The sequence below is a fragment of the Desmodus rotundus genome, chromosome 2 (genome assembly GCF_022682495.2).
Source record: "Desmodus rotundus isolate HL8 chromosome 2, HLdesRot8A.1, whole genome shotgun sequence".
Taxonomy (NCBI): Eukaryota; Metazoa; Chordata; class Mammalia; order Chiroptera; family Phyllostomidae; genus Desmodus; species Desmodus rotundus.
Window position 1 is genome coordinate 106,499,049 of NC_071388.1, and position 24,671 is coordinate 106,523,719.

At 51.9% G+C, this 24,671-nt stretch overlaps 1 protein-coding gene across 8 annotated transcripts in view; it reads right to left on the reverse strand.

Moving 5' to 3' along the window:
* The window catches only part of FBLN2 (fibulin 2), a 92,839-nt gene that overhangs the window by 38,589 nt on the left and 29,579 nt on the right, over positions 1-24,671 (reverse strand). For 5 of the 8 annotated variants that reach the window (XM_053918522.1, XM_053918521.1, XM_053918520.1 and 2 more), the window contains exons 2-3: positions 14,390-15,751; positions 708-818 (exon numbers count right to left, since the gene is read on the reverse strand). The exons of 1 other annotated variant lie outside the window; for it this stretch is intronic. In XM_053918522.1, the coding sequence (XP_053774497.1) occupies positions 708-818; positions 14,390-15,692 (1,414 nt within the window). In that variant the 5' untranslated portion in view covers positions 15,693-15,751. The remainder of the gene's footprint in view (positions 1-707; positions 819-14,389; positions 15,752-24,671) is intronic. 2 more of the 8 variants (XM_024578078.3, XM_024578077.3) reach the window with 1 other exon arrangement.

Genomic DNA, 24,671 nt, shown 5'->3' on the forward strand with positions numbered 1-24,671 from the left:
TATGTGGTAATATAGGAGGATGTCTTTACCTTTTATAGTTGCAACATAGTGGCAAGATTGAAATGTTTCCCTTGCCAGGGCACACACTATCTCAAATGAGAGAGAAAGAAGAGTGAGCACTGGACAATTATAGCACTGAGTCATCTTCCCTGAGGCCCCTTAGAACAGCTTCACTGAGGGTCTGAACCAGCTGCCCGGTGCGAGTGGGGATCCTTTCTGGCTGGTGGAGCCACAGTTATGAGAGTATGTTATGGTGGGCTTTGGCCACATTTTGGGGCTCTGAGGTCCCACCATGCCTGGCTTCAGACTGGTCCTTGGGGAGCTTTGGGAGATGGTGGCTGAGTGGCCGGATGACCCCTGGACAGGCCCCACCCTCTGTGGCCTCCCAGGTAGCATGTGGTGTAAGTGCACCTGTCATCAGTGTTTTAACGGCTATTTCTGTTCAGACCTTTACAATGGATGATAAACAGACTATGCAAAAAGAGGTTAGCAGCTTGAACAAAAAAGGGTTCCCCTGATCAGGAAGAGTGCAAAAACTCTTGACAACTTTAGCTCTGTTCAAAAGGAATGTGTACAACTGGCATCATTTTAAGAGGATGCTACTCTAAAAAGAGTCACCCTATGCCCTGGCTGGTGTGGCTCACTGGATTCAGTGCCGGCCTACGAACCAAAAGGTTGCTGGTTTGATTCCCAGTCAGGGCACGTACCTGGGTTGCGGTCCAGGTCCCAAGTTGGGTATATGAGAGAGGCAACTGGTTGATATTTCTCTTGCACACCGACGTTTCTCTCCCTCTCTTTCTCCCTCCTTTCCCCTCTTTCTAAAAATGAATAAAAATATTTAAAAGAAAAGAGTCACCCAAAAAAGATATATGGAACCTTGCCAGTTTTTAGGCAAACTCCAAAAAGATGAACAGCATCAGTCTAATCCCTGAGGAGGAAAATACTTTCCCAGATCAATGACAGAACAGAAGTGTAAAATACTTGGACACCAGAGTGAACGGATCACCTGAGGAGTGCACTGTTCACTGGACAATAGCTCCAGAATGAAACACAGCAAGCCCATTGTGGTCCCTCACCAGCTGGTGGCCTTCATCTAGGGGAGCTGTTTTTCCTCCATGCAGGCTCACTCCGGACTACTAGCCAATGTTCACCACTTGCTGAGGCTCACAGTGGCCCCAGGTCCAAAGGCAAGCACCCTTCTCCCTCCCATGCTCCCTGAAGAGGCTTCCAAAACCCCTCCTGACCCCCTCCCAGTACAGCCTTTCAGTAACTCATTCAAACAAACCAAACACGTGGACTTCCAGAACTTCACCAAGACATAGATGTGTTCTATTCCTCCTCAAAGGAACTGTGATTTATCTCTTTCATTATTACTTTAAGAAATTGCTGCTAAGAGACTATACTTACACTCCAACAAGAGTTTGATGGAATTCAGGTCTTGGAATAGCTTTTTGTTTTATAGGTGCATCTAATAAATGACTTACTTTTTAATCATTCTTTCCAGTTTATTTTAATTACCAATCCATCATACGCATATACAGTTTAATAAGAGAACATGGTTAACTATACAGCAATTTTGGTTTTCCCAGGCCAGTATTTACTCTAAGAAAAATGTAATTTTATTTTTACCTTAATAGTGATTAGTAAAAGAACACAAAAATTACCCTGGCTGGTGTGGCTCAGTGGATTGAGTGCTGGCCTGTGAACAAAAGGGTCGTGGGTTTGATTCCCAGTCAGGGCACATGTCTGGGCTGTGGGCAAGGGACCCAGTCGGGGGCCACAGGAGAGGTAACTGCACACTGATGTTTCTTTTCCTCTCTTTCTCCCTCCCTTCCCCCCCTCTCTAAAAATAAATAAATCTTTTTTAAAAACACAGCAATTATAATATCACATAAAAAACTAGCCTGATTTTTCCTCCTCTTAGAGGCAAACAGGAACCAGGGCACTGGCATGGTTTCCTGCGCAGCCCCAGCTGGCCATGCTGGCCCCGCTGTGTGGAAATCCTGTCCGGCAAAAAGGCAGCAAGCACCCTGGGAGCAGTGCCAGATGAGGCTCTGCTAAAGCAAGGGAGGGCAGAGCGGCTGCACTAGTGAGGGGTCTGGTTAGCACAAGTCTGTGCTCTCAGGCTTCCGGCGTTCTCAAATAGGAAGACACAGGTTCTTCCAGAATTAATTCCCAGGGCTCTGCCCAGCCATTTTCCATTTCTCTTTATCCATATTCTTGGGATCTTGGCCTTGGCCAGATCTTTTTCCCACTCCCCGAAAATCTCCATACTTTGTCTTGTTCCCTTTGCAGCCTGTAAAGTGACTGGTGACTCTGAATATTGCAAGTGAAGCAATGAACACCATCAGAGGTGTCCGGGAGAGGAAGGTTAACTGTACTCCACACAGAGGTCCGTGAACTGGGGTCAGGTTGCAGCACAGACCTAGGAAGTCAGAGAACCCTGCCCAGAACCCTGCTCTGGCTCACCCGGGCTGACTGACCTCAGGCAAAACCCTGAACTCTGTTCCTGAATCCAGGCTTCGGGGGCCCTGTGATGATGGATAAGGAATCATGAGACCTTTCTCATAGGCCCACTCACCACCCACCTGCGGCTCACCTGCCAAGTGGGGCCCAGCCTTTCTCTGAGTTTGCACCTCCAGCCCAGACCTCTGCTCTGTCTTCCAGACTGGAAACCCCAAACATGGAAGTAGTGTCTCCACATTGGTGTCAGCAGCTGGCTTCAACACCTCCAGGATGAAACCATGAGTAGCCCTGGCCCACTGACCTGGGATTACCCATCTCAGCATGCACACACCACACCCACGCCTGGGAGCTGGCATCTCGGAGAGGTCCTCATCCCTAGCCAGGCACACGGGCAGTCACTCTCCACTAACTCTGCAGCCTGTCTCCTACTGTCCCATATCTGCCTTCCACTTCACTCTTTGCTGACGGAGGCTGACCTGTAGGGCCTGCAGCATGGGTCCCCATGGCCACTTCTACCTAAGGCCACAGGTCCTCCCAAGGCTTCAGTTCTCACCAGGTTCCCCTTCAGGCCGGGGGATGACAGCTCCCAGTACTGCCAGCTCAGGTGCTGCACTGTGCCCTGCTGGTTCCCTAACCCCACCCTCACCTCTGCATGTAATTCCTTCGTTGACTTCACTGGGCAGGAAGGTCGGGGAGGAAAGAGTAGGGGGCTGGGAGTCAGGACATTGGGAGCCCCATCCTCTGAGCTCAATTGTGAGTCTTTAGACATCTTATCCCCCTCTGGGCCTCTGTGACCTAGCTGTATGATTAAGGGGTGGGGGAAGTTGGCACTCTTAGTCTACATTGTGGCAGCACACCAGGCCCACTGCATGCTTTATTGATACTGTAATATATTTGATTTAGTTGCCAACACTTGCAAATTAGGAGCTATCTTATATGTTTAAAGATGCCAGGCTTCTTTTGGAAAATCCAAAGTTATGGGCCATGCTGGGCCTAATGCTGCCCCTGGGCAACAACTGGAGCTGGAGAGCCAGTGGTCCTGCATTCACGGCGCCACCCTGGCCCCCATGGCCTCTGCAGGCCAGCGGCTCCTCTCCACCAGCTACCTCACCTTGAGCACCTACCTGGCTTTGCTTCCGCACTGTGCGCATTCCAAAGGCCTGCTTGTCACAGCAACTGAGTCCAGTGGAGGGGTGCCTTCACCTTTCTGGTTCCCACTGGATCCCCTGGCCCCTGACGCAACGTGGCCTACACATGTGCCATGAATGAGTGAGTGGGGCAGGTGAGACAGTGGGAACTGGAAGCAAGAAAAGACTCTTCATTCACACACCTGGGACCTGTCATCCTCTCCTCCACACCCCTCAGGTTCTGGGAGCTCTCTGTGCCCAGCACAGAGAGTCAGTGTTTGGCAAGCGTGTGCTTCGCTGCCCTCCAGTGAGCTTGGGCAATTCACTTAACGTCCCTGTGCCTGTCACCCCACCCCTAAAATGAGCACAATGACCATCCCCTTCTCACAGGGGCACCACAAGGCTTAATGCACCAGTACACATCGTGATAAGCACAAAGCCTGCTATGTAATAAACACTCCCCCATGGGGCACACCCACTCCTCTGGTTTCTGGGAAGTCAGCCTCACAGACAGGCTGTGCCGCTGAAGAGATCTCAGGACTTGGGCATCTGCTGACTCAGCTGGCTAAAGCAAAAGCCCAGGGCAAGGGAGGGAAGAGGCAGGACCACTGCACTACACAAATGCAGGCAGGAGGTGAGCAGGTGGACGCCCCCCACCCAAGCCCACAAGGCCTGGTTCCTTTGCTTTTTCACCAGAGGGACAACTCCTAGCCACCAGAAAAGACACACATCTGTTCACTTAAATAAAGACACAAATCCATTCTGCCACTTCCCAGTGGCCCTCTGGCAGGGAAAAAAGGAAACTCATAGTACCCAATGTCCACTCTGTGCTGACTAGCATTCTCTCTCCTACTCCTCTCAGTAATCTTAGAGGGTGGGGCGGGAGGTAAGTGATTACTCTCCCATTTTATAGACTGAGACACAGGCCCAGAGAAAGTGACTTGACATTGTCTAAGGTCACACCCAAGGACACACCCTCTGAGGGCCTACTTGGCTCATTCCCCAGCATGACTCAGCCCCTAGCCCACTATCCCAGTGAGGAGACCCTGTAGTAGACAAAGAGGTCCGAGCAAATCCCCAGGCCACAAAATGCTGACCTCAGTCAGATGGAAGCCTCTTCCTCAAAGCCTCAGAGACTGCAAGACAAAGGACCCCATGGCCACAGAATCTTGGCCCAGCTTGAAGGAGGTGCCGGCAGGCAGATGATACTGCACTGCTGCCACTGCCCACCGGGAAGCCCGCAGCACAGGCCTGAGCTGCAACTCACTGAGGCACCCAGGACTCTGGAAGGTTAAGGGTGCAGGAAGCCAGAGGAGCTTGGTTAACCCTAGGAGAGGTACATCTGCTGCCTCAGGCTTGGCGTGTGAATAGGAAGCAGCCCAGAGCTCAGAAGCCACCACCCTCCCAGCAGTGCCACCAGGACAGAAATCATAGCACGAGCTATGAGTGGAGCCCGACTATGCCCAGCACCTGGTGCTCAACACCAGTTTTCTTCTGAGAACACAGCTCTAGGACAGAGCCCTCAGTAAACCCATCATACAATGAGAAAACTGAGGCCCAGCGCAGTGAAGTAATTTGCCTAAGGTCACACAACTAGTGAGGGACAGAACCAGCCTCAAACTTGGGGAGCCTTGTACCAGGTCTACCTAAGCAGGAAACGCAGAGATACCTTAAGCACAGGCAGACCTGGGTTCAGAGCTGGGCCTACCACTTACTTGCTGCTGGACCATGAGCCAGTCACGTTTCCTACTGAAGTACTAAGTGAAATGAGGTGCATGGAGCACCCATCCCAGGGCCTAGGGTACATTCACTGCACTGCCCCAATTCCGGCTGGTAATAGGATGTAACAAAAGCAACAGTTCTGTTAGTTCCAAGCCTAGGCCCATGAATCCTTATGTGATTCTAAGGTTTTCACCTGGGGCCCTATTTCCAGAAGGAGAACAAGCCAGGGCTAATCCACTGGAAGATGAGAGCACCAGGAGCAGAGGTGAGGCCATCCCAGTGAGGCCGTCCCAGACCAGCCAGCCCCAGCTGACATCAGCTGCACCTGGCCTGTGGACTTGGGAACAATACTAAATGCTTACTGTGTGTGCTACAGAGGTTTTCTGGTGGTCTGCTACTCACATTATTATGGCAGTACATAGGTTGCCTTTATCATGCCCAAGGTGTGTCCCCAGCAGGAAGGACTGGCACCAGTTTAGTGGGAGTGTCAGAAAGACCCCACCATATCCTCACACCGTGTTAGTGCGAGTGAGGTCAGACTTGCTGGGGAGCAGAAAGCCCATGTGCAAACTAAAGCCACTCTGTGACACATATTTACACCTCCCCCATTGGCCAAGTTGGGAACATTTTATAGCACCCTGCTCAACTCTCTCCTTAGTGCTTTTCATCCTCTAACCACAGACCTTACATATTCATTTGATTGATTGTGTGTCCCTTGTACACAGAGTGGAAGCTCCACAAGGGATGGAAGTTCATCTATTTTCATCACTGGTGTATCCCTAGCACCTGGAACAGTATGACAGGCACTCAAATATTTGTTGAATAAATAAATTGGCGAACAGGCATTCTCATACACTGCAGGTACAATAAAAACGGTACACCATCAAGGGAGAACAAGTTGACAACATCTACCAGGATTATAAACATGCATCCTATGTCTTCTAAAACTGGGCACACACCAGCCAGCACCTCCCAGAAGAGATGCTTGTGGCTGGTCATCTGAGCCAGTGCATGGCAACGCCGTTCCTTGACCCCAGACTGGAATCCACCCCAAGGCCCTTTGATGGGGGGATGACCAGCCAGACTGGGCCCATCCACACAGTGGAGCACTTCTCAGCAATAAAAAGGACTGCCTCTGAGACACACTACTCAGTGAACCTTAGAAACGCTGTGTGAGTGAAAGAAGCCAGGCCCCAAGGAGCACCGCCTGCATGGCTCCGTTTGTGAAAGCCGGACGGCTGGACTGTTAGAAGGCAGGACAGTGGTCCCATGGGACGGCCACGGAGCGGTGACCTGGGCTGTCTCATGATGTTTCACGGTCCGAGTGACGGTTCCATGGGTGTGTTCATTTGTGAAAACGTATGACTGAGTTTTTCAAAATAAAAATAAAGGAAGGCATATGCACATTGACTGCTGGGTGCAGCACAGAGATGTTCACCGAAGTATTGCTTTTTAATGACGAAAGACTGAAAACAATCTGAGGGTGCATCACTGGGGACTGGCAAACAGAAGGTAAACCATGCACACAGTGGAGCACTAGCCAGTAGGGGCCTCTCCACATACTGACGAGGAAAAGCTCCAAGATATAACTGAAAAAAAAGCACAGGAGAGAACACAGCAAAACATGCTAGTATTTGTGAAAAATATGTGCGCACCCTCCATTACTGCAGTCGTATTGTCCAGTGGTGCCCAAGTGTGAACTTGGGTCCTGGAGGGGCCCTGAGACCTTTACAGGGAGCCATTTTCACAACAACACTATTTAGCTGCCTTCTTTATCTCTGTTTCTCCCACAACTACTCAGGAGTTCCTCAGAGACTACATGACAATGTGATAATGTCACACATTGATGGCTAATGGAATGTGTGCTTGTTTTTCTGTGTCTTCTAGGATTTTCTAAAGTAAGCTCATGAAAAGATGGTTGACATTGTTAAGTCATCAGGAAAATGCAAATGAAAACTACAGTGAGACAACCACCTCACAGCAACAAGGCTGGCTGTACTCAACAAGACAGACAATAATAAGTGGTGGCAAGGATGTGGAGAAACTGGAACCCTCATGCATTATAGTGCATTATTATTTCTGCAGCCACTGCAGAAAACAGTTTGGCAGTTCATCTGATGGTTAAACACAGAATTAACATATAATGCAGCAATTCTACTCCTAGGTATACTCCCCACACACATACATCCTCACAAAAATAGGTATGTGAATATTAATAGCAGCAGTATTCACAATAGATAAAAGGTGAAACACAGTGGCCATCAATGGATGAGTGGATAAACTGGATGTGGTCCATCCACACAATGGAATGTCACTCAGGCACAAAAAGGGATGAAGTACTGACATCTGCTACCATATGCATGGACCTTTAAAGCATTATGCTAAATGACAGAAGATAGTTCCCAAAGTCCAGGAATGTCCAGTATATGGAAATCCATAGAGACAGACTGTAGGGTGATGTTTGCTGGGGACTTGGAGAAGGAAGAAATGGGAAGTGGCTGTTACAGAGAACAGGGTTTCTTTTTGGGGTGATGAAAATATTCTAAAATTAGAATACCTGGTGATATTTGCACAACTGTACTAAAAACTATTGAGTTGTACAATTAAATAGGGGGAATTTATGGTACATGTATAATATCTCAATAAAGCTGTTCTGGAAGAAATAAAGAAACAGTTTTAAAAGTTAAAGAAACCTACCAAAGGCCTAGTCTTGGCCCCAGACCCTCGTGATGGGGAGCACTGTTTGCTTCAGGTGGCGGGCACAAGTCCAGTGCTCTGGGAGGCAAATTCAGGGAAGGCTTGGCTGTAGGGAACACAGATCCACTGCAGCTCCCAGGTCCCCTAACGGGGCTATGAACCAACCCCTTCTACTGAAACACTGGGGCCCCCTGCTTAGCATACTGTGACCTCCAGAAAAGCCCCTTCCCCTCTCAGGATGCCAGTGTCCCTTCCATAAAATAGTATGACCACACTGATTCTCTCAAGGTTGCCACAGGGTGAAACGCTATGCTCTGACAGGTACCCCAGCAGAGGACCCAACCCAGCTGTGAACCAGGGCTGAACAGGCAATAAAATCGAGGCAAGCTGGCCCAGCACAGTGCACAGCACCTGCCCAGTCTGAGTGGCAGTCTCTTCTCAGCTCCCCTGATGGCCAGCCAATGGCACATGGGCCTAGTGTGCCCACAATGGCCAATTTTCAACAAAAGCCACAAAGCTGAATCTTATGTGATGTGTTCCAATATCTAAATGTCACAACACAATTCTAATGCTTACAAATATGCTTTGCAGAAAGAAGCTAGCAGGTGGACAGATGAGAGGTACGTGCACAATTTCAAGCAGGGCAGCAGGCAGAGGTAGGGCCGTGGCCTCACTCTCTCTCCACACAGCCCCTGCTGTAGAGGTGTTAGTTCTCACTACAGCTTCACGTGTTCAGCACATCATCTCACCAATAAGAAAACTGGAGCTCAGAGGGGTGATGTCCCAGGCTCCACGTCACACAATGACTGGAAACTCACTGTGGACCTGCAGGGATTGGTGAGGAACCCAGGCCTCTTTTCTGCCTGTTCTGGTCCTTGTTGCTCCCAGCAGACCCTGACAGAGTCAGACATGCCATTTCACGACCCCACGGGCTGGGGGTGCTGATGGGAAGGGGCAGCTGGGCCCACCTGTAAGCTCTCCTCACAGCACTCTGCTGCTGCTGAGGACCATGGTCCCCACATGGTAACCCCCTCCCTAGCTCACCCCAGGAGCCTTGAGTTCTTGCAGGAGGTAATTCTGTTGTATAGGACATGGGCTCAGGTGTCTAGAATCCTAGCCTGGCTTCTTCAGATCCCACACAAGTTTAATCTTCCATAGGCCAATACTAGAGAGGACAAGGCAGGGTCTGCAGGGGTCATGTGGAGAACAGTCTAGGTGAGTCCCCCTCGTCTGCTCCCTGGAGCAGCACCACAGCCTGGTGATTGTGGGGCGCCTTGGAGGCCCACCAACACTGGAAGGCCCAGTGCTGGCTCCTGAGGGCTGCAGGGTGAGGCAGGGACAGCCCTGCTCTTGCAATCTCCTCCTTGTACCCAGGGGGTTGCTACACAGCACAGATAAGGTAACACCACCTCCTGCCTGACACCTAGCAGCTCTCCACAAAGGCCCAAATCTTCATCCTATGATAAGCACCTCACCCTGGGCCTGGCCCCTGCCCCTCTCAGCTGCCTCCCACACCAGCCACACAGCCTCCTTTCAATCCAGTTCACTCCCCTCAGGCTGCAGGGCCTTTGCACATGCTGTGTCCTCTAACTGGGGCACTCTCTTCTCTCTGCTTCCATCCCATCACCCGGTCTACAACCCCTGCTCAAACATCACTTCCCCTAGGAAGCCTTCCGTGATCTCCAGGAGAAATGAGACCCCACCCCCAACAGACACACACACACACACCCATACAAGCTCACGAGGCACAGAAACTTCACACCCATTGACTATTGGGTTCTTTACATCCCCCATAAACCACAAGCTTCCAGAGGGCAGAGACGATGTGAATTTTAATCAACACTGAAAGTTTTTCATCTGTCACAGCCTATGTATATACACTGGCACTCAGGAATGATTGTCAGAGATGAAGACATGCCAGGGAAACCTGGATCCACCACTTCCTACACAAGCGTCTGTGGGTTAGTGGCCTGAATGCCCTCTGTAAACTATGGCAGGGGCTACAAGGATTTAAGGGGTGAATAATCAAAGAGGGCTTACAACAGTGCCTGATAGGCATAAGCACTATATGGTGTCTGCAATTAACATAGTTATTTGAATTTAAATAGCTTCTCTGCTAACCTGATTGTCAAAGTACTCAGAGACCCCTGTCCTGCAGACTCTGACTGAGTGAGGCCCTGAAGAAGGGGCCTCTTTCCTGCCACATTCCTGGGGCCTACAGAGGTTGTGTTGGGGCCTTTTCCAGGAGAGGGACTGCCTCCAGCTGCTTGGGAGACCTCTGACTTTCTGAGGGCCGTCCTGTCCCAGGGTTCCCTCCCTGTGGCCTAGGAGGGCAGCAGGGTTTGGGGATGGGATGCTTGCCAACCCTTCCATTGTGCCCCCCCCAGCGGTAGAACCCCCCCTCACAAAGCCCCCTGAATGACAACAGGCATCAGACCCCTCTGCCTGGACCACAGAGCCAGGCATGTGGCTTCCATTAGGCCACATCTGGACATGCTCAGAGGCAGTCTGGATCCCTGACAGGGTTCCGGCTCAAAGACAGGAACCCCTCCTTCCCCCACCCCCTACCCCAGCCAGGCCTGGGGCAATGGCTAGAAACTTTCTCCAGGCCCCAGGGCTGCCATGGCAACATGGCTGGGGGTCATATCTGGCCCCATGGCCCACCTCTCAGCAGGCCCACAGGCAAGCAGGGCAAAGCCACCTCCCCAGCTTCTCCTCAGAGAGGGCTGTTGCATCACTGGGGATCCCCCCAGCCCTTCCATACAATAGCATCTGGGTGCCTTACTTTTCCCAAGATGCTCAACTGGGGACCAGACCCAGCCCCTCATCAGGCCTCCCTGCCCCTGACAGCCCCCCTTGTTGCATGCACTCAGCTGTGACCACAAATAAATCTGTGTTCTCATCCATTTAATGCCCTCCTCCCCATGAAACCCCAAAAGAAGAGAGGCTGTGCGTACCTTTTTACTGGCACAACCCCTGACATAGACAGGTACTCCCTAAATAGTTGTTGAAGTGAGCAGACTGAAGAATGGATAGTGAGTTATAATGGTTAATATTGTAACTACTCAGCAAGTACTAAGTTCCCTGCCAAGCACCGGACACATGAATTAGCTCATTCAGTCCTCAAAACAGTCCCATGAAGCAGGAACTTCTCTGCTGCTTGCAGGTGAAGAAACTGAAGCACAAGAAGGTAAGCCATTTGCCTAAGTTTCACAGGTGATGGACGGACACTGAGTGAGTAGGACAAAAGATATATGGGGGTGGTGGATAGCAGGCCAGCCCTTGTATATCTGGCCAGGACCAAGCTCCTGGTTCCCATTTAAAACCCCCTACTCCACCCTTCCCCCAGCCCCACACCAACCTCCTATACCTTCCTTTCCCCGGCACTGCCAAAGCTGCATGCCCTGATAATTCTCATCAGTGGGCCTTGCATGTGTAGGGACTTCTGCCAGAATAGCCTTCAGATGAGAAAGGGGGCACTCAATCACAGACCCCTACCCCCAAGCAGCCCTCATCAAAGGCCACACTCCAAAACCCAGTGAGAAAGCCCAGGGCAGAAAGTAAAAACAAAAACCAGGGATCCTGAGAACAAAGCAATTCTCCAGGATTCCAAAAGGCCCGGAACCACAGAAAGGCCTCTCTGGCAGCAAGAGGTGGGGTTGAGGGTGGGGCTGCATCTATTTTGGAAACCCTGAAGGCTGCAGCCCAAATATACTGCATGTGCCATGCTCTGGAGCCAAGCCTACAGCCCTCTCTGGGCACGTGTGCACTTCATTACAGCCCCCACCTCATCCCACGAACACTCTTCGCTTCCCACAGGCTCTGGGCTCAGTGGGAAGGAGCACCCTGAAGCACCACGCCCTGGTCCCAGCACACCACCTCCCATTCTGTGGCCTAGAGCCACTAGACACATCTCTCTGGCCTTAAAATGAGAAGAAACTTACCTCTCTGGCTTGTGGGGAGGATCAAGTCACAGAAACAGGGCCTGGCACCCAACAGGTGCTCTGTGAATTCTGTGCCCACCCCTGGTAAGCAGGCTGGATGCAGAGGTGTCTGGGCTTGCAGATCATCTGGTCTACAGGTCAGGAGGAGCATACAGTTTCACCCCTCACTGCATGTGCACAGAATCTGCATGCCCATCAAGGCCTATAGCACTTGATAGATGGGGAAATGGAGCCCAGGCCAGCTAAGAGACTTGCCCAAGGCCACACAGCTGTGGGCAGCAGGGTGGGTCAATGGGAATACTGAAGAAATTCCAGAGTCCCACATGCCCCCTCCTCCAAAAAGCCTTCCCAACTACCTCCCAGGGATCCCTCCCTTACAGCCCCCAGCCTGTGAACCAGGGCCATAGTGGTCCCTTCCTATCTACCCAGGGCCCACCAGGACCTGCTCATTTTTTATACCTAATGAAGGTTTGTAGGAGGGGATTAGGTGATGAAGGTGAAACCCTCATGATGGAATTAGTGTCTTTCTAAGAAGAAATACCAAAGAGTTTGCTCCTTCTCTAGTGTTATCTCAGATGAGATGTGCCCTCACCTGCTCTGCCATGTGTGAACACGACAAGAAGCTGGCCATCTGCAGACCAGGAAGTGGGCCTGCAGCAGATACCCAGCCTTCACCTTGCATTCCCAGCCCCCAGAACTGCGAGAAATAGTGCTTGTCATTGAAGCCACCCAGTCTATGGTATTCTTTGTTACAGCAGTCCAAACAGATTAGACAAGGGTGATAAACACAAGGCCCAGAAGTCACAGAGGCAGGCTGTGCAGAGCTGGTACCCCAAGAAGATTTTGGCTTCTACACTGAGTAGGTGGGAGCCATGGCAGGGTGCAGAGCAGGGGGATGAGAATGACTTGTGTGTTAACAGGACTGACTGGAAGAGGTAGCAAACCTGGTCCTGGACTCTCAAAAGAGCCCCCATGAGAGACTTGCATCCCTTTGGCTGTCACCTCAGAGACCAAGATCACAGCCATGCCTGGAGGCCACTATCAGGAAGGAAGTGAGAAGGCAGCTGCCCTAGGTCTGTGAAACTCCCCACTTCCTGCTGGGGCACTTTGGACCCTGCCAGGCCCCACCTGCACCTAAGCAGGAACCCTCTTCAGTGACTCCCACGCACTGATGAGGGATGCCATACTGTAACAGGGTGCATCCAAGAGGAGGGCCCCAAATAGGGATTTGTAATGGGGTCCAGTACTCAAGGTGTCCAGGACATATTAGAAATACATATATAGGATCCCCTTACCCTCACGAGCCTGAGCTGGGGGAAGGGACACAGGGAGCAGGGCCATTGAGAGCTGTTTTGCATAGCAACAGCTGTGCAGCTAACCTCTGACATGGTCATTTAAGTATCTATAACCTTTAACTGGTTTCATAGGTATGTTAAATAGCTGTGGCCATGCTTTGAACCAGGGAGATGAGAGTGACTTCCAGCCAAGATGTTATTGGGAAGCAACTTCCCCTGGTTACAGCACCTGGGTGAGAGCTTGAAGATGATTGGCTCCATGCCATGGGGCCACACCTGCCCGGACTTACTATGGCAGCCCAGTAAAGCTGGAAGAATACGGGGATGCTGGCAGGTGTAACTGATTGTAGGAGGGGTCAGAAATGGGGCTGCAGACGTAGACGGGTGCTGGGATTTAAACCCAGGTGCGGCAGCCATACCAGTGAGAGGACCATGCAGCTTTGGTGGAGAGGGGAGAGAGGACCATGCCTCCCTTCAGAGACCAGAAGGGAGAGAACCACTCGGCTTTGGCAGCGTGGGGACCCCGTGGCTGCAACACAGCTGATGGTGCCGGGAGCCCAAATCACGGACTTCTACTTCTTTTCCTGAGATACGGTACCCCAGACTGGGCAGAGGGAGAGGGAAGGACTGTGTGCATCTGTGGGTATTCTAAAGGACTTTAGTATTTTAATGAAGACATTAAGTCATTACTCTACGTCTGTATAACTTTTAAATAAATAATTCCTTTCCTTTTCACCAGTCTCTGGCATTGAGAGACGTCTTTCCTCTGGTGGCGGGCAAGGCACACCTAGTAGGTGGGGGGGACCCCCAGAGAGAAAAGGGGGTCCTTTCCGTAATAGTATATTGTTCACCACCACCACCCCCGCCCCGCCCCCTGCCCCAGCAATAATACCATCCATGCACGTAGCCCGGCAATGACTGCCCAACAGGGACCTCACCCCCACCCACCCACTCCATCCCCGGGAGCTAAGTCAGGGAGAAAACTATATCTAAGAGGCTCCTGCCCTAACGTGTGGGGCCCCACAGACCCAGCTTCCCCTGCCTCAGACAGCTGTGCAGGTACCTCGGGCAATGATGGGGCCCAAGGCTGCCCTTCCCTGGACCGAGTGCCCCTGAAGGAATTAAGAAAGGGGCTTACCTTCAGGGTCACCTCTGGGGACAGAATGGACAGAGTTGGGGTCAGCGTCCTCCTTTGGCTGAAGATGGGACAGAACCGGTGGCTGCTTGGGCACTTCCTGGATGGGTAGGACCTGGGTGGCCTCGTGGGGAAGTGTGGTCAGCATGGTATGGCTGCTGGGCTTCGTTGGGTCTCCAGGAGAACTCGATGTGGCCTGAGACTGGAGGACACTGGCCGTACTTGACCCCACCACGGGGCTGGCTCCCTCCTGTCCAGGGCTTTGAGGGGTGGCCTGGGTGTCTGGGATGAGGTTCTCTTTGGGCCCTGCTCCAACATCTGTCCCTTCCTCTTGGACAGGGAGATTGGGCCTGGCTGGGCCTGTACTAGGAGGCCTATCAAGCCCCCTGGGGCCACCTGCTGCCAGCTGCTCCCTGGTAGCTATTTTTTCCCTCTCTTCTTCCCCTTCCCCTTGGCTGTCCTCTGTCACTCTCCTGGCTTTGGCCTGCACAGGAGCTGGCGGACCCAGGGCTGCAGCCGCTGTTGGCCTAGGGAGGGCGGCCAGCCAGGGGGTGGCCTGGATGGCAGACAGAGGCTGGCTTCCACCTCCCAGAGTGGCTGGGCTCCCTGTGCCTGCCTGAAGCTCACCCTCCAAAGCTGCTGCTGCTTCTGCTTCAGCTACCTCTTGGTCATAGCTGTAGGGGTCTTCATAGTGTCGCTCAGAGTCGCTGTCCTCAGTCTCTGAGAAGTTCCCGGTGGCAGTAGTGGGCATGGCCTCGACGTCTCCATGACAACTGGGGACCTCATAGCAGATGAGCTCACCACCTGTGTCAGGACAGTGGCAGGCCCTGCACGGTGGCAGGTGGACTGTGTGGCCAGCAGCGTACTTGAGGCCAGTGTGGATGCAGCCCACCTGGCCACATTGGGGGCAGCTGTCAGCTACCACCACAGCCTCAATGCAGTTGGGTGGGAGCTCAGGGCACAGCATGAACTGGCAGCTGATCTTGCCACCACCCGGTGGGCAGGAACACTCAGTGCTGCCAAAGTCCACAAAGTAGGACTGGCCAGCGGGCACACGGCCACGCACAAAGCCACCCTGCAGACAGTCATAGTATTGGTAGCCCTCACAGGCGCAGCCCTGCTGCACACATGTGGCACAGCAGGCACCAGGCTCCAGTGCCTCCTCGATGCAGTTCTCCAGCGGTGGGCACTCAACACCTGTGCAGTCCTGCTGCGGGGCTGCCATCCCTGTGCCTGCACCCAGGGCCAGGGCCAGGGCCAGGGTCAAGGCCAGCCAGGTTCCTACAGGCTCCCAGAGCAGCACCATGGTCCCACAGGAAGCCCAGGTACCACCTCGAGCCAAAAGGTCCCCTCTCCTGCGAAGCCCTGGGGGAATCGGAAAGGACACCTGTCAGCACCATACAGGGCCCACACATGAAAACACATGCACCCACCAGGCACACACACCAACGTGTGTATGCAGCTGGACACAGCCTCAGCCCCAGCCTCATTCACACATGTGCACTTATTCCCATGTCCCCATACATACACTCCTGGTCACATGTGTCTGGACTCGCAGAGGCTTTGCCACATGTGTGGAACAGTCACAGGCAGCAGCTTTCGCAGTTGCCTAGGCGCTGTAGGTCTACTGTCCAGGGTACAACATGGCCCCATTCAAGGCAAGTGACCCACCCTAGGTGCTTTCTGACACACGGCCTCTAAGTGGGACCCTCCTGCCCAGTCACACACACACTCACAGACTCATGCCTGCACTCTCACCAGGGCACATGTCCAGCAGTCTAGGGCACTGTGGTCTCTCACACCCTCCATGACAGGCACCCATGGTTGCTCACAGGCCAGCCCCAACCCTCAGTTACACACACCGTCTCACCTGCAGCCTCAGGGCATTAGGGCGGTCTTCCACACACAGTCCCACATACACATGAACACATAAGCCACCCAAACAATTTCCCTCCCCCAAAATCTTGCTCAATCCCCAGCCATCTGCCCTGAGGCCTGTGAGCAACCAAAGGATATGGTCAGGTGAAAGCTGGGCAGCAACAGGCTCTCTTCCAGGCCTTGGTACAGACGGACAACCCCCTGACACAGCCCTGAGCAGACCTCAGGGCTCAGGAACAACTTCAAAGAGACCCCCTTGCTCTGCAAATTAAGCCATAAGGGATATGCCTACCAACCTCCTCAGCTGCCCCAGCAAAGGTTACCACCACTTCCGGAATTATCCTGGACACCCAATGCCCCTATACCTCCCACCCCCTCCCCATGTACCTCTCAAGTTCTTCAACTCTGTGAAGCTCTCCACCCTCTGCCCCCTCTGTCCAGCCCTGGGACACCTCCACCTCCCACTGTTCCCAACTCCACTGCTACCCCTTCTCGGCAAAGCCAGCAAAATCTCAGAACAACTAACCTGACACACCAGAGGCCCCAAACCATGCCCCTGTGTCAGGCTGATGGCAAGGAAAGGCCCAGGTGCCCTGTGGGGGTGTCTGACCCTCCCCTCTCGAAGGCCCTCACATGACACTCTCACGGGGCCCTCTCCTTCCATAGCCCCTCCTTGTCATCCTGTATAGGCCACTCAAGTGCCACCTTCTCACCAGTCCTCAGCCTCCCCCACTGCTACCCTTGCAAAAGTCACTGGACCCCACAGCCAATAGTGGCTCTGGGGCCAGGCTGTCCCCACCTAGGCTGCCTGCTCCTGGGTCACAGACAAAGGGCTCCTTCTCCACCCACTCCCAGCCCCCAACCCTGGGCTACTGTGTATTATCCGATTTTTTAAAACAGGGATAAAAAGACAATGAAGTGGCATCTCTAGTATTTTAAGTGTTTGTCATTTCAAACCTAAAAATAATAACAAAAACTTCTTAAAAGTTTCTGACAAAGAGGAGAAAGAAAGCAGAGGGCAGAGCTACTGCTATTTCTAGAGGAAATGACCACAAGCTCCCTGCTTCCTGGCTAAGCCTAGAGCAGGGGCAGGCAAGTACGACCTGAGAGCACAGGACCTGTGTCTAGTGGGGCAGTGACAGCACAGCAGCCACTCAGTGCCCAGGCACAACAGAGAAAGGAAGTCTGCCTCTGCCAGCTACTCAGCCAGCAACGACTGAGCAGCAAGTCCTCTGTGCCATGGATCCTTCTAGAACTTGGGGTTTATTAGAAAATAAGACAGGCCTCCTGACCATTCTGCTAGCACTGACCCTCTCATGCAAAGAGGCAGATCATAAACCCACAGTAACTCAGTGGGTTTCTGAATGTAATAAGTACAATGAGGAAATAAATGAATGAGAACAGGGAAATAGAACAGGAAGTGGTTGGGAGGTGTGGAAAAGCCCATCTTAGCCAGGGTGGTCAAGCAAGGCTTCTCTAAGAAAATGGCATTTGAGCTGCTGAGACCTCAGTGAATCAATGGAGACAACCGTGTGACTGTCCAGAGGCAAAATATGTCAGGCAGCAGGAACAGCTGGTGCGAAGGGCCTGGAGCAGGCCCAGCAGGAGGGAGGTAAGGAATGGCAGAAGGCCATCACTGCTGAGAAAAATGAGCAAGGGTGAGTGTGGTAACAACCAGATCAAGCAGGGCTTCTGACTACAGTAAGGGCTTCTGGGAGCCCTGGGCCTGGATGACTTGATGGGACTCTATTAAGGCTGCTATGTTGAAAGCAGGGGAGCTGGGCAAGAACAGAGAGGCCAGGGGGCCAGTGATTAGAGGCAGGAGAGGACGGTGCACAGGGGAATACTCTGAAGGTAGAGTTGACAGGATTTGCTGCTACACTGCATGGGTGTGACAACAGAGGTGTCCAGGATGAGCCCCGGTTTCAGCCAGAGCACACAGGGAAGGCTGTGGAAGGAGGGCCGTGGACCTACAGGGGAGACTGCAGCCCAGTGTGGTCAGTACTGAGTTTGAGAAACCCAGGGATCATCCAAGTGAAGATGGTAAGAATGTCGCCGGAGACAGGAGTCTGTATCTGGGCCAGGGGGCTGGGGGAGTCAGTGGACTCCAAGAGGTGACACGCACATCCCTCTAAGCTGAGAAGCCACTTCAGGAGGGTGGAGGGCTCCATAAAGCCAGTCTGATTAGGAATCAGGCACTGGGAGAGCTGGGGCCTGCAACTCCCAGTGACAAAATCAATCACCGTCTACATGATGATAGGGGTAGGGGCACAGAGGCCCTCTAGTCAATGCCCAACAGTGTCGTTAAAGAAGCAAACTAAGACCTAAACCCTCCTCCCAAACCCCATTCACCTTTCCATTAATCACATCACATGAACCACATACCCTAAGAGGGAATAACTCCTCCCAGAGGTTGGCAGGCTCCTCCCAGAGAACCTGGGTTTATTTCCAGCCAGGCCCGCTGCACCCACCCACACATCCCACCACAAGTCAGTCCCCTAGGTCTGCTCACCCTCTCCACCCCCACAGTGGCCTGGCCCTTGGACCCCACCCCCCCAAGCATCACATTCTGCCCACTCCTAGGTAGATTCCATATCTTGGGTTCACCCATCACCTCCACCCCAGAGGAATGATAAAGAACATTAGGCCCTGGCTTTGTGTTTTCCTCATTTGCTATGCAAACCTAAGTAAGGCTCTTGCCCTGTCTGAGTCTCAGCTCTGCATCTGCACACAGTGAAGAGGTTCTACCACACCTCCAGTCACGGCCAGAGGTCCAGAGGCGCTTTCTAGCCCATGACTGCATTTGTTTACCTCACATGGTGGGTTTTTAGTTTTAAATTAGTTACCAGTATTTACAAATTGGAAGTGTTCACATGAAAATTCAGGTTTGCAACTCCTCTTGAACACCACTGAGCTCTGGCCACCCTAAGATGTCACACAGGGCATGGGGCTCTCAGTTCCCCATGAAGCCTACAGGGCCTCTCCACTCACTCACATGTGGCTGGGTATGTTTGAACCCGGGCTCACCTCTGAACTGGGAACCCCATGGTCATTCCCACTGTGGCCTCCAGCTGGGAGAGTGGAGATCTGGAATGCCACGTGCTGCTCAGAGCCCCAACTGCAGTATGAAGATTGTGTGCCATCCATGAGGGGGATGGGACCAGCTGGGATGTATGTGGAGGAGGCGGCCCAGTGGGGAAGGGCCAGGCCCCTAGAGGAGGCTCACCTGGAGAAGAGTTAGCCTCAAGAGGCCCTAGTACATCTCTACAGCTGCTCTGGATGGTTCATGGGCCCATGGGTGTGTATGCGGTTGGGGGAGGGGGCCATACTCCCAAGGCAAGAGCTCACCAGGAGCAGGGAGAGAAAAAGAAAATCTCCCACAGGCTCTGCTCTGTACCCTCAACTGAAAAGCTAGAAAATACATTTACGTTAATAATAACGTAATTATAATTTAAGATGATGATTATTATGCCAACTGACCTAAATGATCATGAGAGAGGACACTCTGGACAGCAACACACATGCAAATCACCCACATGAGCCGTGTATGATGGCAGTTCTTACACCCTGTGAGCTACCTAAAGACACCTGCACCAGGTCCACACACCCACGGTGGTCACTGGGTATCTCTCTGTTGGTAGGAGGGGATAAGGCAGGGGTAGGTCACCATGCTGGTACCTGTCCCCAGATCCACTCCCTGCCCTTCTCCACCCTGTTCTCCACTGAGGAGGCTGACCTCCTCGGAATGTGTACCCAGTTCCCACACTCTCCAACGGCAGCCTCTAAGAGGAGATCGGAGGATGGGAGAGAGGTTGGGGTGCTCATTTCCCATCCACACCCACTTTACCACATGGGCAGAGATTTGGTAGTGGCTGTCTCCACTCCCCCATGGCCATAGCTCCTGTTGGGTGACCCTGCTGGGTTATAAGACCTGCCTCTCCCCCACCCCTGCAGGCCCAAGGTGCTAAGGGCTCCCTATCCACCCTCCATTGCTACTCCAAGAGCTGGCCAACCCTCTGTAGATTCCCCAACCCTGCTCACACCTGTTCCAGGTCTCTTCATTAACTACTCCTTCCCTTAGCCCAATGTCCTGAGAAAGAAGGTATCTACCAAGGACTCCTAGTGGTTTAACTGGGCTCAAAATCTAAAAAAACAGCCTAGCAGCTATCTCCACACCAGGGCCTCTCACACAAACCACATATTAGAGAGAAGCCTGCACTGAACTGCCTGCCTGCACAGTGTTTCTTCCATCTGTGCCAGCCCTTACAAAGGAGTTCCTGGAGTTGTATTTCAACCAATAGGACTGAGGCTTTCCCTGTCCAATTAGAGGTGCACAGCAACAGCCCCATCAGCATCTTCACCAAACTATACCGTTCAAACTGTGAGCATTTGGAGTCCTCATCTGCATGAGGACAGACCATTCAAGAACCAGGACAGGGACTTCTGTCTGTACAAGTCAGCTCCCCTCCAGCTTGGGAAAGTACTTTCCGTTTCCACCAAAGACTGAAGAACAAATTTTCTGGGCTGCCTCCCCAAATAGGGGCCTTGCCCCAGGGCTTCTTCACAGCATGCTGTTCCACAGCTCTGCTGTCTCCTAACCAAGCTGTAGCACTCTGGAGTTGTTCTCACAGCTGCAGTCATGTGGTACCACAACTGAACTGTTTGCACTGAATAAAGTCTCCTTCTTCACCGCACCCCAAACTGGGGACTCCTGTTGGCATTGAATTGGCACCAATGGCCATTGGTTGACACCCATAAGGGGCTCCCATTTCCTGCTGGGACCCTGACAGGCACAGCCCCATGAGGACCTCACAGAACTCAAAGCCAATGATTGATTCAGTGTACACACAGCAACAAGAATGGACCTTAAAAATAGAACACTAAATGGAAAAGGTAAGAAACAGAACAAGATAGTGAGCCCAACACTGTTACTGTAAAACAGTCAGTCAGAGCGCCAAGGGGGTCTCTGCCCGCTGGCTAAGATGGCAGTAGAGAAAGGTTCTTACCTTATATGAACGGATAGGGCCCAAGCATGCATGGAAAGCTAGAAAGATGAATAGACAGGGCCCTGAGCACTCCAAAAGCTAGAAAGATAATTGGATAGGAAAAAAGCTTTCCCCTCTCTATCCCTATAAGAACTGCAGCCTTGAGCAGGAAGACTGAGATGGTCTCTGAGACAGCAGTCCACCATTGTCCCCGGTTGTGTGGCACCTGATAAAACCTTTCCTTCTGCACCAGCACCTGCCTCACCAGTTTAGCTTTTGTGAACGCAGGCAGCTGAACCTCCATTTTTGTCTGGTTACACCACCACTCATGTCAATTACAAATGTACACACCCAAGGTAAAAAAAAAATACCACTTGCAAAACACAGGCAATTAAACAGATCCACACAGACCAGAGCTGTTCATCTGCCTGTAGTAGGGAAACGAATGGCTTTGGAGCAGAGATAGTAGAATAAACTGACCAATAAAATAGGAGCAGTATAGAAGCAGTATAAGAGCAGTACCTGGCAGAGATGAAGATAATAGTGTGTTATTATTTAAGGAGAGTAGCTAACCCAACCCTTAGCTCCTGAGGTCCAGCTGAGAAAACCAAAAGAAATCCCATACTGTACCCCTGTCAGGAACCCCAACAGTCTGGGTGGGTGGGTTGGGGGTGTGTGTTGTTGCTGCATCCAGCTGAGGTGGGGGAAGGGGATGTGACACATCCAGCCAACCCATAGACCTCATGTGTCTCTTGCAATTGGCTAAGGGGTGGGACTGAAACCACACCTAACTAATGAGACTCCGCACTGTGACTGCTCCCACTAAAGACCGGCAGAAGGCACATCAAGCCCCTCCACGAGGCCTGGCAGCCTCTACCTAGGTCTCTAGAAACACTGAGCCACTTGGGAAGATGTGGGGCCAGACTGCCAGAGAAACCACTTGCTGGTCCACTCCTTTTGGTCACTGCACTGGGCGTGTGCATGAGCCCACCTGGGAGCCCTTCTCTGTGAGGAGGCAGGTATATCAAAGTCCCCAACTGATGCCATGTAGAGATTTAAAAGAAAAAGAGCCTGTCCTGGCCTCACCTAAGTTCTTGGGCAAATTCCATGACTGTCGCCATCTTAGCATCTAGGTGTCAGGGCCATTGGCCATGTGGCGATGTGCAGCCTGCACCACCAGGACCTGAGTCAGCAGCTAAAAGCAGGTGATTCAGAGGCAGGACACTTCTATAGCACAGAGGCCCACCTCCTCAGCGCACAGGGAAGCAAGGAGAGGGGCTGCTCTACATTAGAACAGGCCTGGGGTATAGGCACCAATGCATGTGGGGTTCCTGATGAGACCCAGCATGAGGAATACGCTGAGAGAGATGCTGGGGCCAACAGGAGGCTCCAAGGATGGACTGAGGATCAAAGGATACCAAGGAACAGCCAATCATTCTGTGAGGTGTGATGCCTGGCAAACACTGGCATTTTAAAAAGATGAATATTTTAAATATCATCATGTTTATAATATGCTCTAACATACTTCAGTACGAAAACAGCCATATGTGAAAATGTTAACAACTGTGAAATCCAGGTGACAGGTGTCTGGGTGTCCTTTCTGGTCTTCTCTGTTTTGGTTCGCCAACTCTCCATATGAAGAGACACAAGGACAGTCAGTGTTTAGGTGGGAATGAAAGGTGGGGAGCCACTAACATGAGAGTCTAGGGGTACATCCAGCCCTGTACAGAGAGCCTTTGACTCCCAAGCTGAAGATCCAGAGTGGGCTTAAGGCAAGAGTAAGTTGAGGTCATAGTCTGGGCTGTCACAGTTTGGTCTTCGTCGATCAGACCCCTGCTGTGGGTGGGGGCAGTGGAGTTTCCAATGTAGCTTGGGGTTAGGTTCTTAGGCCATAACTTGAACATGGACGAGACAGGACAGTGGATGGGGGAACGACACACTCAGTAAGGGTTTATTTCCAGGGAGCACCTCCAGAGAGGTGGCTGAGTGTGGAGACACACTCACTGTCCCACAGCCCCCCATACCACAGGGCTTCTGAAGACGGGAAGGGTCAGGGAGGGAAGTCTGTGTCAGGTGCTTTGGCATGCTGCTCGAACACCAGCTACCTTGGCTCACCCTGGCTGCAAGCTCCTCTCTCTGCCACCCTCACTGCTGTCCCCCTCCAAAAATAAAACATAAACACGCAACCCTATAGTAAGGCAACATCACCCCCGCTGAAAAAGTAAGCTTGCACCCATCCAGAGCAGGCCCCAGATGAAAACACTCTGAGCTCGCAAGGCCACCCTGATGCTCCTCAGGTGACTCCAGGGGACACAAACTCACCACCAGGACCACAATTACCTAAAGTGGGGTCTGGCCTTACATGCCTTTGAATCACAAGGTAGAGAAATTCTTCCTTTTTCCAGTTCTCAGATTCTTCGGACACCGACCAAGAATAGGCTTGCCAGAGCTACCAAATAAAAATTACTGGAACTTGAAATAAATACCACATAACTGTGTAGTATAAGTATGTCCGGTGCAATACTTGGGACATACTTATTCATCATTTATCTGAAGATCCAATTTAACTGGCATCCTGTATTTTTACCATGCAACCCTAGATAAGAACAGTATCGGGCTGGTGATGGCATGGCTTGAAAACTTTTTATATATTTGCAGGGCATCTCTCTTTTAAACAAGACACTGGGACATCAAAACACTTGGACTTTCAAACAACTGGAGATGACGGAGGGATACAAACATACAAGACACTTGTTGACATACCAAACACAGGAGTAATCAGGACCACCTGGCCTGCCCTGGGCACCTCTGAAGGCAGCACCTCAGCTCCTCCCAGCAGCCTACCCTACATAGCTGCCCTGCCCCAAGCCCAATCAGAGAGCTGGATCATCTATTCATAGACCATGTTTGGGGGTCCCATATGGTACTTTTGAAATTAGTTGCTGACATTATAACTTTGCAATGTTATTATTTTAACATTTTAATATTTAAAATCAGAACATTTTACACTGAAGCTGGATTCCCAACTTCTCTAGGAAAATCAGAAGATAGGGCGTGAGAGCAGAGTGATACTGGTCCACCGCTTTTCTTGTCCACACCCAAAGGAGAGAGGCCCAGAGGAGGTGACGTTCCAGCTCCCTCCTGCCCAAGGTCACCTGAATGGCCAGGTTTCCTGGGTTAGGACCTGCCTCTTCTCTAAGTGATGGACACTGGAAATTTTGCCCCTTTCCAAGGAGCCCATTTCTACCCAGGTGGCCTAGTAGGTAGGTCCGTCACAGAGGAATCCAGTGGCATACCCCCAGCCATACAAGACACAGAACTGAAGGAGAGAATACAGGAGTTACACACTGTCTTAGCCTGGGACCCCCAGAAGCAGAGCCTGAGCTGGGTTTTTGAGCTCGTGGTTTACTGGGGAAGAACTC